This window comes from Erpetoichthys calabaricus, chromosome 8, assembly GCF_900747795.2.
Source record: "Erpetoichthys calabaricus chromosome 8, fErpCal1.3, whole genome shotgun sequence".
NCBI lineage: Eukaryota > Metazoa > Chordata > Cladistia > Polypteriformes > Polypteridae > Erpetoichthys > Erpetoichthys calabaricus.
In genome coordinates this window covers 73,342,419-73,359,749 of record NC_041401.2, presented here as the reverse complement: position 1 = coordinate 73,359,749, position 17,331 = coordinate 73,342,419, and the positions used below count along the sequence as shown (strand labels likewise).

At 35.9% G+C, this 17,331-nt stretch overlaps 1 protein-coding gene across 2 annotated transcripts in view; it reads left to right on the top strand.

Annotated features, from left to right (window-relative positions):
* Nucleotides 1-17,331, top strand: part of LOC114655660 (clathrin heavy chain 1) — a 188,272-nt gene that overhangs the window by 159,040 nt on the left and 11,901 nt on the right. For both annotated transcript variants that reach the window (XM_051931312.1, XM_051931311.1), the window contains exons 22-30: nt 4,483-4,640; nt 5,424-5,588; nt 5,668-5,775; nt 5,862-6,029; nt 6,153-6,302; nt 6,464-6,595; nt 6,826-6,936; nt 13,282-13,452; nt 15,042-15,263. In XM_051931312.1, coding sequence (XP_051787272.1) covers nt 4,483-4,640; nt 5,424-5,588; nt 5,668-5,775; nt 5,862-6,029; nt 6,153-6,302; nt 6,464-6,595; nt 6,826-6,936; nt 13,282-13,452; nt 15,042-15,263 — 1,385 coding nt within the window. The remainder of the gene's footprint in view (nt 1-4,482; nt 4,641-5,423; nt 5,589-5,667; nt 5,776-5,861; nt 6,030-6,152; nt 6,303-6,463; nt 6,596-6,825; nt 6,937-13,281; nt 13,453-15,041; nt 15,264-17,331) is intronic.

Genomic DNA, 17,331 nt, shown 5'->3' with positions numbered 1-17,331 from the left:
TCATTTTTGAACCCAATTAAGCCACTTCTTATTAGTTTTGGGCTGAAAGCAGGAATACATCTTGAATATGTATAAGCCCATTCCTGGGCACTTTCACAACTCAATCATTATTGGGTCAGTTTAGAGTTACCAGTTAGCCTAACAGTAAAGTTTAGGTTTGTTGCATAATGCATGTTCATATACGCCTTACTAATAATGCCATAGTTTAAATCTCCGAAACAATAGTTTAGTTGTAATGATAAACCCCAACTCTAGAAGATTATAAGAGACATTGGGGTCAGTAAATTTTAAGGTTGCTCTGAACAGGTTTTTTATGGCCAGTACCAATTACCAATTGCATGTTACTTCATTGGCCGATTCCAGTACCGATTACAATATTTTTCTTCTTTACCCCTTTAAAAACTTTTTACACTAAACTCCCGCACAATCCAACACAAAGAAGCCTTATGTCCTATATTAAAATGTATTTTTGTAGTTAAACTATAGACTACAGGTCAGGTCAGGTTGGGCAGCAGGTACTGGTACAGAATGTTGCCGCACCCACCTCACAATGAGATTGGCTCAAATTCCCAGTTGGCAAACAAATACCCCCCACATTATGGAAATGACCATCTTATCTGCTGTAGCCGGGTATTATGTGGGTGTCCTATTGGTCTGTTCCAGCCGCTTGGGTTCTCAGGAACAAGGATCATCTGAGCTGGAATCACCCTTGAGTAATCATGGCACAGGAACGTTTTTTTGTTACTTGGTTACGATACATGGACATTATCCAGTGACCTGAGACGAAGACTAGACTCCTTCAGTACTGTGTCTCTTTAGGAGAATCCTTGGGTACCGCTGGTCTGACTTTGTGTTGAATGAGCGGATGCCTACAGAGCCCTGAAGGAGGCACATTACCTGCATTGTGAGTGAGGTTCAGCAGGCGTGACCCAATTGTCTGTTTAGCATGTTTTGACTCTTCCAGAGATGAGGCTTTTGAGGGCTTTCCCCATTCCTCTTCATAATGGAGCAGCTTTCCTGAGGTGGCTGCAGCAGAGCTACTTCCATGGAGAGCAGAAAGGAGTCTTTGTCTGCTGTTTCAGAGCAGCATGAAATTTTTACAGTGGTTGCAGTGCTAATCCTTCCTCCAACCCTCAAGTTTTCTCTGCAAGTTGGAGGACCACTGGCAGACAGGTTTTAACTGTTCGTTATTTATTAACAATTAAATTCTGTGGGATTATTGTTTAGTGACCATAAAAACACTAAAATAAGTAAAATTTCTTTAAAATACATACTTTAGTAAAATATGTACACAAATATGAATCCATAATGCATATGTCACAGAAGAAAATGTTTTTCATAATTACATGCTGTTATATTGTTTAATTTGTTTTGTCTAATGTCTATGAAACAAACCTTAATTAAAAAAAGTAGCTGTCACAATTTCTTTAACAACAAAAAGTGTGCATAAATACAGTGTGTGTGCGTGTGTGTGTGTGTGTGTATGCATATATGTATGTATGTATATACAGTTAACATTTTATTTCCAGTTATTTAATTTGTCCAATTACTTTTGAAGGGATTGTGTTAAAAAAATGCTTTAGTTGCCTCACATTTTTATGCAATCGTTTTGTTCACCCCACTGAATTAAAGCTGAAAGTCTGCACTTCAGCTGCATCGGAGTTGTTTCATTTAAAATTCATTGTGGTAATGTATAGAACCAAAATTAGAAAAAAGTTGTCTCTGTCCAAATATTTATGGACCTAACTGTACACTGCTCAAAAAATGAAAGGAACACTTTGAAAACACATGAGATCTCAAAGGGAAAAAAATCATCCTGGATATATATACTGATATGAACTGGGTAATGTGCTAGGAATGAAAGGATGCCACATCGTTTGATGGAAATGAAAATTATCAACCTATAGACGGCTGAATTCAAAGACACCCCAAAAATCAATGTGAAAAAATGAAGCGGCAGGCTAGTCCATTTCGCCCAAATTTCATTGCAGGAACTCAAAATCGTACTCGGTAGTTTGTATGGCCCCCACTTGCTTGTATGCATGCCTGACAACATCGGGGCATGCTCCTAATGAGACAACAGATGGCGTCCTGGGGGATCTCCTCCCAGATCTAGACCAGGGCATCATTGAGCTGTATTGGATGGACCGAAACATAATGTCCCAGAGGTATTCTATTGGATTTAGGTAAGGAGAACGTGGGGGCCAGTCAATGGTATCAATTACCTCATCTTCCAGGAACTTCCTGTATACTCTCGCCACATGAGGCCGGGCATTGTCGTGCACCAGGAGGGACCCAGGACGCACTGCACCAGCATAGGGTCTGACAATGGCTCCAAGGGTTTCATCTTGATACCTAATGGCAGTCAAGGTGCCATTGTTTAGCCTGTAGAGGTCTGTGCGTCCCTCCATGGATACGCCTCCCCAGACCATTACTGACCCACCACCAAACCAGTCATGCTGAATGATGTTACAGGCAGCACAACGTTCTCCACGGCTTCTCCAGACCCTTTCACGTCTGTCACATGTTCTCAGGGTGAACCTGCTCTCATCTGTGAAAAGCACAGGGCACCAGTGGTGGACCTGCCAATTCTGGTATTCTATGGCAAATGCCAATCGAGCTCCACAGTGCCGGGCAGTGAGCACAGGGCCTACTAGAGGACGTCAGACCCTCAGGCCACCCTCATGAAGTCTGTTTCTGATTGTTTGGTCAGAGACATTCACACCAGTGGTCTGCTGGAGGTCATTTTGTAGAGCTGTGGCAGTGCTCATCCGGTTCCTCCTTGCCCAAAGGAGGATACTGGTCCTGCTGATGGGTTAAGGCCCTGTCCAGCTCTCCTAGAGTAACTGCCTGTCTCCTGGAATCTCCTCCATGCCCTTGATACTGTGTTGGGAGACACAGCAACTTTCTGGCAATGGCACGTATTGATGTGCCATCCTGGAGAATTTGGACTACCTGTGCCACCTCTGTAGGGTCCAGGTATCGCCTCATGCTACCAGTAGTGACACTGAGTGTGGCCAAATGCAAAACTAGTGAAAATACAGTCAGAAAAGATGAGGAGGGAGAAATGTCAGTGACCTCCACCTGTTAAATCATTCCTGTTTTGGGGGGTCATCTCATTGTTGCTCCTCTAGTTCACCTCTTGTTAATTTCATTAACACCAAAGCAGCTGAAACTGATTAACAACCCCCTCTGCTACTTAACTGACAAGATCAATATCCCAGACATTTCATTGACTTATACTCTTATTAAATTTATTAATTAGTGTTTAATTTTTTAGGCTATATATATATATATATATATATATATATATATATATATATATATATACATACACTCACACACACACATACACACTCAAACAATAGGTTTTAATCATTTTAAATCTTTAATTGCATTACAGTTTTTTTGCTGGTAAAAATATACACTTGCTGTATTTATACAGGTGCTTTTTTCCTTCAGTGTATCTGCTAGACGTTCATAATTCTTGCGGTGTAATTATAAATATGGATTACCATTTTAATTAATATAGTACTTGTTTTTTTACCAAAAACTTTTCTGTGTGATACACAGCAACAAATAATAATAAACACAGTACAAATATGTACTGCAAATGTATCAAATGTACATAAGTTGTTCATCAAAAGCTCACAAGACTAATATGCTTAATTTTACCTAACATGCTTAGGTTTATAAGTAAAAGATGCATTTTTCTGTTAAGCTAACAAGGCCATTGTTTACTAAGCAATTTCAAAATAGTCTGTTTTTCCAATTAAAAATGTAAGCTGCTGCATTTAAAACAAGCTCACTGTCCAAACTGAACCAGTGTCTGTTTTAAAGGGCAAAATAATGTAAAGGTTAAGCTCTCTGCTAAAACAAGCCTAAAGTGCTGCTCTTTTTTTATGCTGCAGGATGTTTTCCTTCATGTCATGGAGTACAACAACTAAATTACCTTAAAGCTTAGAAAAGCTGGGGTTGATAGGGTTTTTTTTAATTGGCCAATTTACCAATAATCAATTGAGCCTTTAGTGATAACCGGCCGATTTAGATCAGCTGCAGATACATCCAAGCATCCCTAGTAAATTCATTTTTGGAGAATGTATAAAAGAGAGACAGCAAAATGTTTCACAGCATTTATTTTGAAGGCGGTAAGATCTCATAAGCCATAGTATAGCCTATAATAAGCATGTAACTAAATTGTAGTCTATTAAGATGACAAAATGTGATTAAAATGAATTTTTCCCATTTGGTCTTGTAGCCTAGTTCGTTTTAATTTGTTTTCAGAAAGTCACAACCTCCATACAACTTTGACCTGTAAAAATGGGTTACAAAAATGGTTATATGGAGAAGTCTCCAAAACTGTGTCCTTAATGATTTAAAACTTGTCAGTAATAGCAATTGCAGTATATATATTGAAATATAGCTGACTGTTTTTATGATTATTTGCTTGTATTTTTAATAATATTAAAATATTCTTTTTAGGAAACTGGGAGGATCTTGTCAAGTATTTGCAAATGGCTCGTAAAAAAGCCAGAGAATCTTATGTTGAAACAGAGTTAATTTTTGCTTTGGCCAAGACCAACCGCTTAGCAGAGCTGGAGGAGTTTGTTAATGGCCCCAACAACGCACACATTCAACAAGTGAGTTATTTGGAAATGTTTACAGATTTAAATTGCCTAAGCAGGAAGTGCAACATTTGTGAAAAGCTTTCTCTTAATTACTAGTTAGTGTTTATTCTATACAGTTTCTTCCATGGAAAATTAAAATACCAGCCACTTTTCCTTTAATCTGTGATCAAGTGGAATAGAGTGCTTTTGATTTTTATACATGTTTATACAGACACATAATTACATAAATACATACATACATGAACACACAGCAAACTAAAATTGGTAAGAATTCAGATAATATCTCAGTGATTTTAGTCTTAGTTCATGAGCTGTTAAAAAATTTGCCTACAAGTAATTTAGAATACGGAAACTAATATGAATTGAGCTCACAATGCAGAATATTCAATGTTTTTAATAAATTCACTGTTGAAATCCTTCGATGCAGAAAAAATTTCAGTAGAGCTTAGCTTATATAGAGGTTTCTTCTTTAATTACTTTGTGATTGCTAATTAAATACTGCAGACTGAATGCAATTTTATAAAGAAAAAAATTATAAAGAAATATGTCTCATGTTAATTTGGTTTAGACTTCCTGCATGGTCCAGCTGTAAGAATCATAGCATTTGTGGAGACAATGTTAGTTTGAGTTGTTACTTAAGCTGTTTTTAAGCTTTCAGAAGACAGATAAGAGCAAATAAAAATGTTCATTTTGTTATCTTGTGCCAGATATTTTGTATATAGTGCAAAAATTAATTGTTCTTTTATTGAATGTTTCAAGTGGAATGTAAATATTTTTTTTTATTTTGATTTGCAGGTAGGTGATCGCTGCTATGATGAGAAAATGTATGATGCAGCCAAACTCCTCTACAACAACGTGTCCAACTTTGGGCGTTTGGCTTCTACATTAGTTCACCTAGGTGAATATCAAGCTGCAGTTGATGGTGCTCGAAAGGCAAATAGCACTCGAACATGGAAAGAGGTATGCACACATAACAAGCTGAGAGTCTTATTTTGGTTCCTTTATCTTTACAGCTTAATGATTTTCTATCTCCGAACAGGTTTGCTTTGCTTGTGTGGATGGGAAAGAATTTCGCTTGGCACAGATGTGTGGTTTGCACATTGTTGTTCATGCTGATGAGCTGGAGGAACTGATAAACTACTATCAGGTGATTCACAAATAAAAGTGAAATTGAAGTAAAGATTTTAATTAATTTAACATTGATTGTAATAAATGTTTTATTGTTTTTCAAAGGACCGTGGTTATTTTGAAGAGCTGATTACAATGCTGGAAGCAGCTCTGGGTCTAGAACGTGCTCATATGGGAATGTTCACAGAATTAGCCATTCTCTACTCAAAATTCAAGCCCCAGAAAATGAGGGAACACCTTGAGCTATTCTGGTCCAGAGTCAATATACCAAAGGTAAAAAATGAATACATTATTATTAGGATTGCGACATGTATAGTAAATCTGTTCACTACACTTCAGTAATGTAACATAATTTGTTACTGAAATCCTTAATTGTAAACCTGATTCGTGCTGTAGGTGCTGAGAGCTGCCGAGCAGGCACACTTGTGGGGAGAACTAGTGTTCTTATATGACAAGTATGAGGAGTATGACAATGCAATTATCACTATGATGAACCATCCAACAGATGCTTGGAAAGAAGGACAGTTTAAAGATATTATCACCAAGGTAACTTTCTCAACATCTTGAATTGTATTTGTTTTTTTATTAATTGATTTTAACAAGTCTTTGTTTCAGATACTTTCTAAACTTAGTGTTGATGTAATGCATGAAATGCGTCTCTGCCAGTAATAGTTTTTACCATCTGAAATGAGTCTTTATTTCCTCAGGTGGCCAATGTGGAGCTGTATTACAAGGCAATACAGTTTTATTTGGAATTCAAACCTCTCTTGTTAAACGACCTTCTGATGGTACTCTCTCCACGACTTGACCACACTCGTGCTGTCAACTTCTTCACTAAGGTATTCTTTTTTAGTATTTAATTCACTATTTTATTCTGAGCCATTTTTTGCTTTAAAAACAATTTCTGTAGCAGTTTTGATGTGTGTATAAAACCATATTAAACACACTTCCAATATATATATTTTCATGCTTAGACCAAAAGTTATTCACACTTCTACAGTTATTACTAAACTTTGGGTTAATTGTGTTTGGTGGACATTTTTTCATGGATAATTTGTTTTTATTTTAGGTGAAACAACTTCCTTTGGTTAAGCCTTATTTGCGCTCTGTCCAGAATCACAACAACAAGGCAGTAAATGAAGCACTCAATAATCTGTTCATCACTGAGGAAGATTATCAGGTTAGAGGGCTTATTGTTAAATGTTAGGTAAAACTGCTTATTTGAGGAATCACTCAAGATTTTGTTAGAAAAGAGGCAGCGATATATATTATCACTTACTGATATTCTTACAGAGCCTCTTGTTTGGATGGCATCTTTTGGCAACTGTCCTTGCTTGTTTACTCTGTAGTGCTAAGAAATATAGGAGTAGTGTCCAAAAATAAAGTAGGATGTGTTGTGGCCATGTTATCCACATCTGTAGAGTTATTGTGAATCTTACAAGTGTTATAGAAAGAAATATAAATATCTGTTCAATATAAATATAGGAAATACATTTTCATACAGGAAAATGTTAACTCTGCTTTAAATTTTGAAACAATCCTTTTGATGGCATTTTCTTATTATATAAACGGTTGGGCAAATTGACAATCTGGACTCCCAGGACTACCAGCTTTTAATTCTGGATAACCAGATTACACATTCACAAAACTCTGTAGATTACCCAGATGTGTTAGATCTTTGGTCCATACAATATCTTCATAATATTATGACTTTGACTAGTTATATCTCCCTAAATGTGTTGCACAGAAATGGTTCACATACTGTTTTAAAGCTTTTTTTAAACTTTATATTTTGCATAAATACTGTGCAATCCCCAAAATGAAAAATTACCATGTAATGAGTGATTTTAATATTAAAAACTGAATTGCGAAAAAAACTATTTAAAAATTGGTCATTTTTTAGTAAAGCTAGCTTATAATGTCATGAACATCTCCAGAAATTTTGTTTTTTGTTTTTTGCATCATTGCTGAGATATCATTATTTATAGGTGACATCACATGGTTTCATATCACTCACTAATAGACCTTTTTCAAAGTAGCCATATTGACATGAAGTACTTTTAAAAGCACGGGTATAAGTAATGACATTAATTAAGGTTTAAAAAATACACACTGAAACTGCACAGAAGATTCATTAACTCTTTTAGGGCTAATTTTTTTTTTGTTTCTTTTCTCCCAGGGCTGAATATTTTTCCAAAAACTAACATTTTTTAAAAAAGAACACAAAGCAATTGTTTAACATATCAAATCAACAAAAAATATTTACTTTTGACAAATGTTACTGTCTTGCATGTTGTATGAGCCTGCATACTCTATGATTTCACATACATATCACATACATTTTACACAGCAAAGTCTGATCTCGCTCAAAGCAGCCAATTTCAGTCATTGCCACATTGCACTCCTTACAATATGTGTTGCTTTGGTGCCTATTTTTCAATTGTCTGTTGCTGCATTTTCTAACATATATTGTTAGTGTGTACTGTAGAGAGACAAGTCACCCATTTGCCATCATGCCATGCCACTGCCACCAAGTTTTCTGCCTGCATGAAAACCGTATTGTCACCTCTTTTCATCTTCTGAAACTTTATGAACTTTATGTATGGCATTATAGCCTGGCTCACCCCATGGGATTTGCTTCTGTTTATTACAGAAGTGAATAAAACTTTGCAGCAGCACGTACCTAAGCCACCAGTGGACAAAACACGTTTGGACCAGTGCTCCCTGAAGTTATATCACCAATTCTGTCCCATCTCTATTTGTAATGCCACAGCGCTTTTCATCTCGTCTTTCGTTGTGGGTTTCCACTTTGAAAAACGAGAATGCAATGCAAACGCAGCCCGCGATTCAAAAAAAATCTCTGCCTACCTGTTTGTCTCGTCTGACAGTAGCTGAAAAGCAGCATCAGGAGAGAGCAGCCTGAAGTACAGCAGCTGGTGATCTGTTGTGTCCAAAAGCAAGCCATGCCGTCTTGTAAACTCCGGTAGCCAGATCGGCTCTCAACGGATCAATGTCTGTGTTATTTATCCCATGCGAACATTGCCGTAGATGCATCGGCTGCGCGAAGGCACGCAACTGGCAGCAGATCCGCTGGGGCGGCATCGGCTGGTGTCTGATCAGCTGATGCCTGTTTCTAACTCTCTTGCTCGATCTCCTGATCACTGCCAATAAAGTCCGATTCTGAAAAATTAAGAGTCCGACTCCGCGATAATGCGCAAATGCGCATAATGCGAGTGTTTTCTTTTCTGCACTTGCTTCGCTGCCTTTTCACATGTCGGTGCCATCTTGCCTGTTTACATTTCGCAACTCACGCACACGCAATGTTTATTTACCGAGTCAACGAGTCTAGCATTCCTCCAAGCACAGAGGGAATGCCTGTGACGTGACAGTGAGATTTGTCGCCATTAACAGCTGATTGTCGCCCCCTATCCCTGGATGTCGACTTTTGTCGACATTCGCCTTCAACCCCTCCTGTCGACAAAAGTCGACATCTGCCCTAAAAGAGTTAATGTCATTAGTGACACCTGTTCTTGCCATACTATTTCATGTCAAAGTGGCTGCTATGAAAAGGGCCTATTCCAATGGAGCTAATAAATGGCAATGCTTTGCCCTGTATTAATCAGTAGGGAGTGAGGTGTGTAAATCGGCCAGGTATAATCAATCAATAGTAGATGTTGTCAGTTACCTGGTGGAGATAAAAGCATTCTTTTCTACAGCAGCATACATTTTCACAATGTTTTCAGTAGAGAAGTTGCTTAGACTCCATCAGAAATCTTGTTGTGACCCTTTCAAGAAGATAACCTGTGCTTTAAAAGATGTGTGCATGAATCAGCCATACAGGATTTCCCAAGTCTCAATTTAAAGTCAAGTCAGCACATCCTCAAAAATTGCTGTGCGAGACTATCAAAACTCATACCTGAGAACATACAGATCTGTCAGTCTTACCCTCCTGATCCTGAATCTATGGTTGCTCCTTCAACATTTGGAGATGAAGGTACATGGCTAGGATGTGTTGAAGAAACTATGCTCAGTACTGGAGAGTAGAGACCGATCTTTTTACATCCTCATTGGGCCATCTCCATCCTACTCATCCCATACCGTCCTCTTAACACTTGTCATGGACAATCAGGATGAGCTTTTAGTAATGTACCTGTGACGGTAATAAGATGGACATGCACAGTTTCAACCAAAGACAAAGTTGCTGCATCAAAAGCTCTGATGGAATATAAATTGGTTATGTTCTTACATTTCCACCTTACCATTCAAATAGTACAGCTTGTACATAACTTATTCATGATTTCACCAAAGTTGAACTCCAAAAATACAAAGTGTCCTGTTTCCACTTCAGTGTAAATAAATGTAAACAATGTTACAATAAAGGCTAATTTCTGTCATGTTAAATATTGTAATTAAATTGCACATTAATTTCTTCAGAACTACAATTGTGGTTTGTCTTCGGATTTTGTGAGACGGTTTTGCTGTGAAGCTCACAGTACGGGGGTGAAAAGATGAAAAGAACGTGATTTTAAACACAAAGTGAAAAGTATTCTGTCGATTGAAGTGGCTCCACAGCTATTTGCATGTTGAGAACTTGAAAATGAAAATTCATAGTGGAAAATGAAAATTCAATGAGCAGCAGGTGGCGCCAGTGTTGATTGGTGTTTTATTTTTCATTTTTGCTGCTTCATTGCGGTTCAGGCTGAAAATGAAATTGAAAATGAGGTTTTCATTTTAATTTGAATTTTTGCCGCATTCTTGTGCACAGACTTTGAAAAGAAATTGCAAATGGGGTTATTTCATTTCAATTTTTCGCAGCATCTTTGCGTGCAGATGTTGAAAATGAAATTGCAAAAGACAGATTGCATTTTCATTTTATATTTTTCATTTTTGCAGAAAATACCTCCCATAATCTCAAATATGATTTCCTTAATTCAAGGCCCTTTTTAGTAGGCTAGAATCTAATACAGGGGTCCTCAATCACAGTCCTAGAGGGCCTCAGTGACCGCAGGTTATTGTTCTGACCCGGTTGCTTAATTAGAAAGCAATTCTTGCCAATAATTTAATTTCATGGCTTGTTAGTGCTTTAACTTTGTATGTCGGGTAATTCTCATTCTCTTGGGTAACAAGCTAAATGGAGAAATTCTGGTCTCTTTTGTCATTTGCATGTTATTGCTAATTAGGAGCAATTTAAAACCAAGAGTTACAGCTGTTTAAGACTAAAATAAGCATTAAGTGTTCAAAATCTTAATGAGCAAGTCAACTAAAGTGAAGCAGAAGTGTTACTTGAGCAATAAGTGCTTCTTATTAAGCAGTTGGGTTGGAGCAAAAACCTGCAGCCACTGTGGCCCTCCAGGACCGTGATTGAGGACCCTTGATCTAAGAAGTAAGAAGTGTGAACTGAAGAGAAAAACTAAAACTATTTTGATTTTACCATTAATTCTATTTTGCTTTAGTTACTATGGCATTATTGTCTTTTTTTTATTCATTTTTAACTGTAATTTTTATTTTTATGCTAGTTCTGGCTTTAATCTTAGTTTTCATGATCCCTAATAACCCTGTACCATTCACTGATCACTAACTGCTATTCAACAGCATTGTATGGAATTGTGATTTTGATGTACACTGCAGCTAAATAATGGTAGCTCAGCAACGACTCAAAACCAACAAATAAAATTTTTGGAGATGTTCATGACATTATAAGCTAGCTTTAGTAAAAAATTGACCAATTTTAAAATACAGGTTTTTCACTATTCAGTTTTTAATAATCACTCATAACTTGGTAATTTTTCATTTTGGGGATAGCATAGTATTTACGCAAAATACAGAGTTGGAAAAGAGCTTTAAAACAATAGGGCAACCATTTCTGTGCAACTTATATTTAGGGTGATATAGCCCCTCCCCCCAATAGTTCAAACTTTGTTAGCTTAAATCTCCATTAATTTTAATCCAAGACACGTGCAATTTCAGTTCCATGGGTTACTCCTATGACCAAATCAGCATGCCAAGTTTCTTTAAAGTATGATGCTAATTTCCCATTCCACCACATGGTAAAGGTGCTGTATTGGATTGCGATCTGGTGACTGCAGAGGGTATTTGAGTACAGTGAACTCAATTGTCATGTTCAAGAAACCAGCCTGAACAGTTGATACAATACAGAATGGATCCATGCTTTCTTTTTTCAATACCAAATTCTGCCCCATAATCCGAATATCTCAGTAGAAAATGAGACTCGTCAGACCAGACAGGCAATATTTTTCCAATCTTCTGTTGTCCAAGTTTATTGAGCCTGTGTGAACTGTAGTCTCTGGTGCCTGTTCGTAGCTGACAGGAGTCACACCTGGTGTGGTCTCCTGCTGCTGTAGTTGATCTGCTTCAAGGTTCAATGTGTTGTGCTTTCAGAGATACTCTTCTACATACCTCGGTTGTAACAAGTGGTAATTTGAGTTGCTGTTGCCTTTCTGTCAGTTTGGACAAGTCTGGCCATTCTCCTCTCACCTCTGGTATCAAGAAAGCAGTTTTGCCCAGAGAACTGACACTCACTGGATATTTCCCTTTTCGGGCCATTCTCTGTAAACCCTTGAGATTTCTTTTTATTATTGTGGTCATGTAGGAAAAGTTCTTTAGTTAGTTATAAAGCTTTTATTGCCTACACCATGCCATTCAGTTATTCATAGCTAATTTCTATGCTGGCTTTTCTCCACCTTTCTCTGTGTAAATGGCTGGTTTTTGCTACTCTGCACTTTCGTATTGGATTTAAGAAGAAACTTGTAACACAGCTAGAACATATCCTTCACGAAGGTTATTACTTTCCATTCACAGTGACACCAATACCATAACACATTAGCTTATTTTGATGTGTCTATTAAGTTACATTTAATAGTTCTTGGAGTCAGTAGTTGTACTTATGGTCGGCTTTCAAAGATGCTTTATTCATTTCCCGGTCAATTTTCTACAGTTTGTTTTTATGCAGTTGGGAAGCTTATTCCAACATTTATGCTAGTAAAAACATTCAAAGTGTATTTTTAATAAAAGCATGAATGAATTTTATAACTTATTTTGCTATCATTTATATACAAAACATAATTTCTTCTGCAGATGTAAATATTCTAAAAGGGAAATGTTTGCCCTTTGTTTTTAATATAGTTTATAGAACATTGTGTAATGATTCTGTGGCCAGTTGAATCAAAGTAACAAAAAATTACTAAAATTGAGGCTGAATTTAAAGGCTTAACTGAATTCATACTTGGTACATTTTCTTGTACTTGCTTTCCCTGTATTGGAGAACCCTAGGAGTTAACAAATTAAAAATAACTAGTCAGATAATAAAACACACATGTAAAGTCTAAATTCAAAGTCTGCTCCTCTACATGTAACAGTAATATTAATCTTGAGTTCAAATCATAACGCTTCCTAATTACTAATTTCAGAAACACATTTACATAAAGGTTATATATGTTGTCTTGTTTAGTTTACTGTTTTTATGTAACTGAAATAACCTCTTTGCCTTTTTTTTTTTTCCTTACAGGCACTTCGCACATCTATAGATGCCTATGATAATTTTGACAACATTTCTCTTGCTCAGCGTCTTGAAAAGCATGAACTAATTGAATTCAGGCGAATTGCAGCTTACCTCTTTAAAGGCAACAATCGTTGGAAACAAAGTGTGGAGCTGTGCAAGAAGGATAGACTGTACAAGGTGAAATACCCTGCACCACTACAGTTAATGATAAACATACAAGTCCCTATTTATCAAATGGTGATTTAACAAAACCTAGCATATGTAGAATAAACCTTTAGTGTTTGCCTGTAATGATTAAAGTGAACTGACAGTACAGATCATAGTATATTATAATTGCTTAGTAATACTGTATAGTCAGTCCTGACACTAGGTGATAAACTAGTAGTCTAACAAGAGTGCAGTTAATTGATATAATGCCCACAGTAGGCTTTAGTTATCTAGAACAGAGCAGCGTCATGGAAGTTTTAAGCAATTTACAAAATCATTTTGCTGAGATGAGTCTACAAGTTCTGCCTAAACATCAGTACAGTTTCAGCCAACAGGTTAGGTATTCATGGAAGGTTATTCCACTACTTGGGAGCAAAAGAAGAGATATATGTGGATACCAGAAATAGATAGTTGTGAGGAAAGTCACATATTTCTGCCAGTCATAGCAAGAGTTTTAAAATATATACTAGCAGCATTTTAAAATATGTTCATGAACAAGAAAGGGGAGAGTAATGCGGATATAAAAAGGCACAGTAGTGTTCTGGGTGAGTGTAGTTGCTAGTTACTTTGCTAGCAGCTATTGGTAATAGTCTAATGCAGTACAAACAAAATTCCAAGAAGCTGAAAAGCAAAGGTGGTGTAAAAAGTAGAGAAATGACAAGCTTGGAAAAGTGCTAATTAAATGAGAAAATATCATGAACAGGGGGCAAAAAATGTAATGAATTTGTATAAACCGATCTTTGCTGTAGGAAACTCCTGAAATGTGGTATACACACCACTGAATTGGACAATCTGTAGTGGTTTAAAGGAGTGGTTAATATCTACTTTTTAATTTGAAGTAGAGTAATTTAAGCAAGTAGTAGATAATATGGTGTCATTGATTGCTATAAAATAGATTAGATAAGATAAAAACTTTATTAATCCCATGGGGAAATTTGAATGCATACAGCAGCAGACACTGAACTTCTGGCATGCCTTCATTCTGTATTAGTAAGCTGCTCTGACAGAAAACTGTAATTTTATTATTAGATGATGTTGTGTGACTGCATTTTGTTTTTGCTGGTCTCAGGTTGCCAGTGCCACTATAGACAGAAACTGACTTCAGTGGATTACCTCCCTGTGATCATTTATAAATGATCAACAGTACAGTCTTATTTGATCTTTTAGTGTTTAGTAATAGATGTCAGTGGATTTAAAAAGGAATATGCAGTAGTCTTTTCAAAAGAAACACTAGGCAACATTTACCTGATGTGAATTTGATTGTGGAGCTTAAAAACACAAAACTAAGTGGTGAGACATTACTGATCGTTTTGTATGTTTGAGTTTACTGCATGCATCATTACTGACTTTAAACAAACATTGGGGTAATGAATGTTAGAAGCAGTTAAAAAGGTGCTATTTAAGTAGTCGTGTAAAACTGAATATATGCACCTTGAAAATAACTTTCTATTTAATTTATGTTTTCAGCTTTCATTGTATTTGTTTTGTTGCACCAAATTATAAATGAATTGTTTATAATTAAATGTAATGTAGCTCTGAAACAAATCATTTTTGTTCAGGATGCAATGCAGTATGCATCAGAGTCTAAAGATACAGAGCTTGCAGAAGAGCTTCTGCAGTGGTTTTTGCAAGAAGAAAAGAAGGAATGTTTTGCTGCTTGCCTGTTTACTTGTTATGATCTGCTGAGACCTGATGTCGTACTGGAAACTGCATGGAGGCACAATATCATGGACTTCTCTATGCCATACTTCATCCAGGTCATGAGAGAGTATCTTAGTAAGGTAAGAAGAAACCTTTTCTATGACCAAGCTTTTGGCAGGAGTTTTGATTTCTTTAGCCAATCTTTGTTTTGTGTAACCCCATTAGAAATTGCTTTATGTTGGTTTAACCAATAAATAGGTGTGCCTTTTTTCTGTGCAAATCTGTGTACTACTGTATAATGTCTGTGTTTTTTCTTTTCAAGTGAATCAAACCCTCTTGAGAATTTCATTATTGCTTTCTTGTGCTTTTTGTTTTTCATATTTTTCTGAAACACTTCAGTCAAGCTTTACTATAATTAGATTTTTTTATTTATATTTACTATCCTTTTAAATATTTGAGTGGTTAGATCAGCACAAATTGAAAATTGTTTAATTTATTGCATTAATTCTTTTGAGTAAAGTATGTTAGCCTTGGTTTTAGGCTATATTTAGCACAACATTTAAACTTTGTTTTGACAACACAATTTTAAAGAAAATTTATTAAGAGTTGAAATTTTAGACTTTATTCAGTTCCTGCTGTTAATGTACCAACCTTTTTTTAGGACAAAGTATCTATCATCCTTCAGCATAGCACAATAAATGTACTCTCTAACAACAGATACGACAACTTACACAGTAGTTCGCAAAAGTATTCAAGTCCTCACTAGTTTTCCAGTTATGGGAACGTAGTAATGATGTTCAAACATTTTGGTTAAACTTATACTATTGCAGATTTGATTGCACAAAACAAAGATGTCTGAAGACAAAATAAATGATCGTCAGAAAAAACAGAAAAGAATAGACTAGTTCCTAATTGCTTTGCTTTAGTGCATTTTGTTTTGAATTCAAAACCAAAGAGAAATGTCTTGGGAAGTAATTATAAGTATAAATTGTTTTTAACAAGCCACTTTGTATGATTCTTTTTTTTTTTTTGGTAAATTTATTGAAATTCTCCCTATTTGCTAAGGAAGCACCAATGTAATTTTTAGGTTTTCCTCACAGTTTCTTAATAAGATGGAGGTCAGGAGTTCAGTTGCGCTGCTCAATATGTTTCCAGGCCCTTTCTCCTAGAGCAGTTGTAGAAAAGTGTTTTTGCTGTTGGATCATAATTCTTCCTTTACAGCTTTTTAAAAAATTTTGCATTTGGAATGAGGTTTTCTTAATTAATTAAATTAATTAATTTATTAACAAACAAACCTTTGCAGTTCTGGTAGGGAAGCAAACTCTAATATGTTTGACCATAGGGTTAATGTCACCTTGATGTTGTTTAAGTGATGATAAACTTGACACTGAACTATAGATTTCAGCTATTTTTCCTTTGTTGCCAGTTCTGTGTAATATGTAATCGTTCGTTTAAGTTTATCATACTTGATAATTGTTGGAAACAACTTGGGTATTAGATTAAGGATACTTTTTTAGTTTAGTCTTAGAGTAGCGATTGAAAATTCTGATATTTGCAGCATAATATATATTGTTTCATTTATAATTTAGTACAGAATTTCTTTGGTGGATATTTTCTGCAAAAAAACAAGACTGTTTTTTGACCATCTGTCACATAATTTATGAATTCTTATTGTAATTTGTCAACATTACTTCATTGAGTATTTTTGTTGTTTTTATATATTTTTTTCATTTTCCTTTTTAATCATTTCTGTGTTGTCTTCATACAGAATTTTGTGTTGGTATTTGGCCTCATTAGCACTGTTGTATTTTGTGTTGATCATTGTGGCAAATGTATTGCTTTTATTAATAGCATTATTGCCACATTGTGACTACCACTGTTTATGACATCATTACACTTGTCATATAAAAGATTACGGTGCATTGACACCGTGTGCTTCTCATTTAACTAAAAAAAAATTGTTATGGCTTATTTGGGTTAGACATGTTTATTTTACCTATGCTTTAAATTTCAAAAACTTGAAGGTAGATAGTCTGTACTTGTGTTATCAATCTTGCCCTTCAGAAAGCCATTTCTTTTTTCATCACAGTATTGAATTAGTTTAATTCCTGGCTGGAGTTCCTTTGTTGTGGAGTTTGCTCATTTCTTTGGAAGATTTCCAGCAACAACCTAAAGACATGTTGTTAGACTCCAAATTAGCCCAGTATA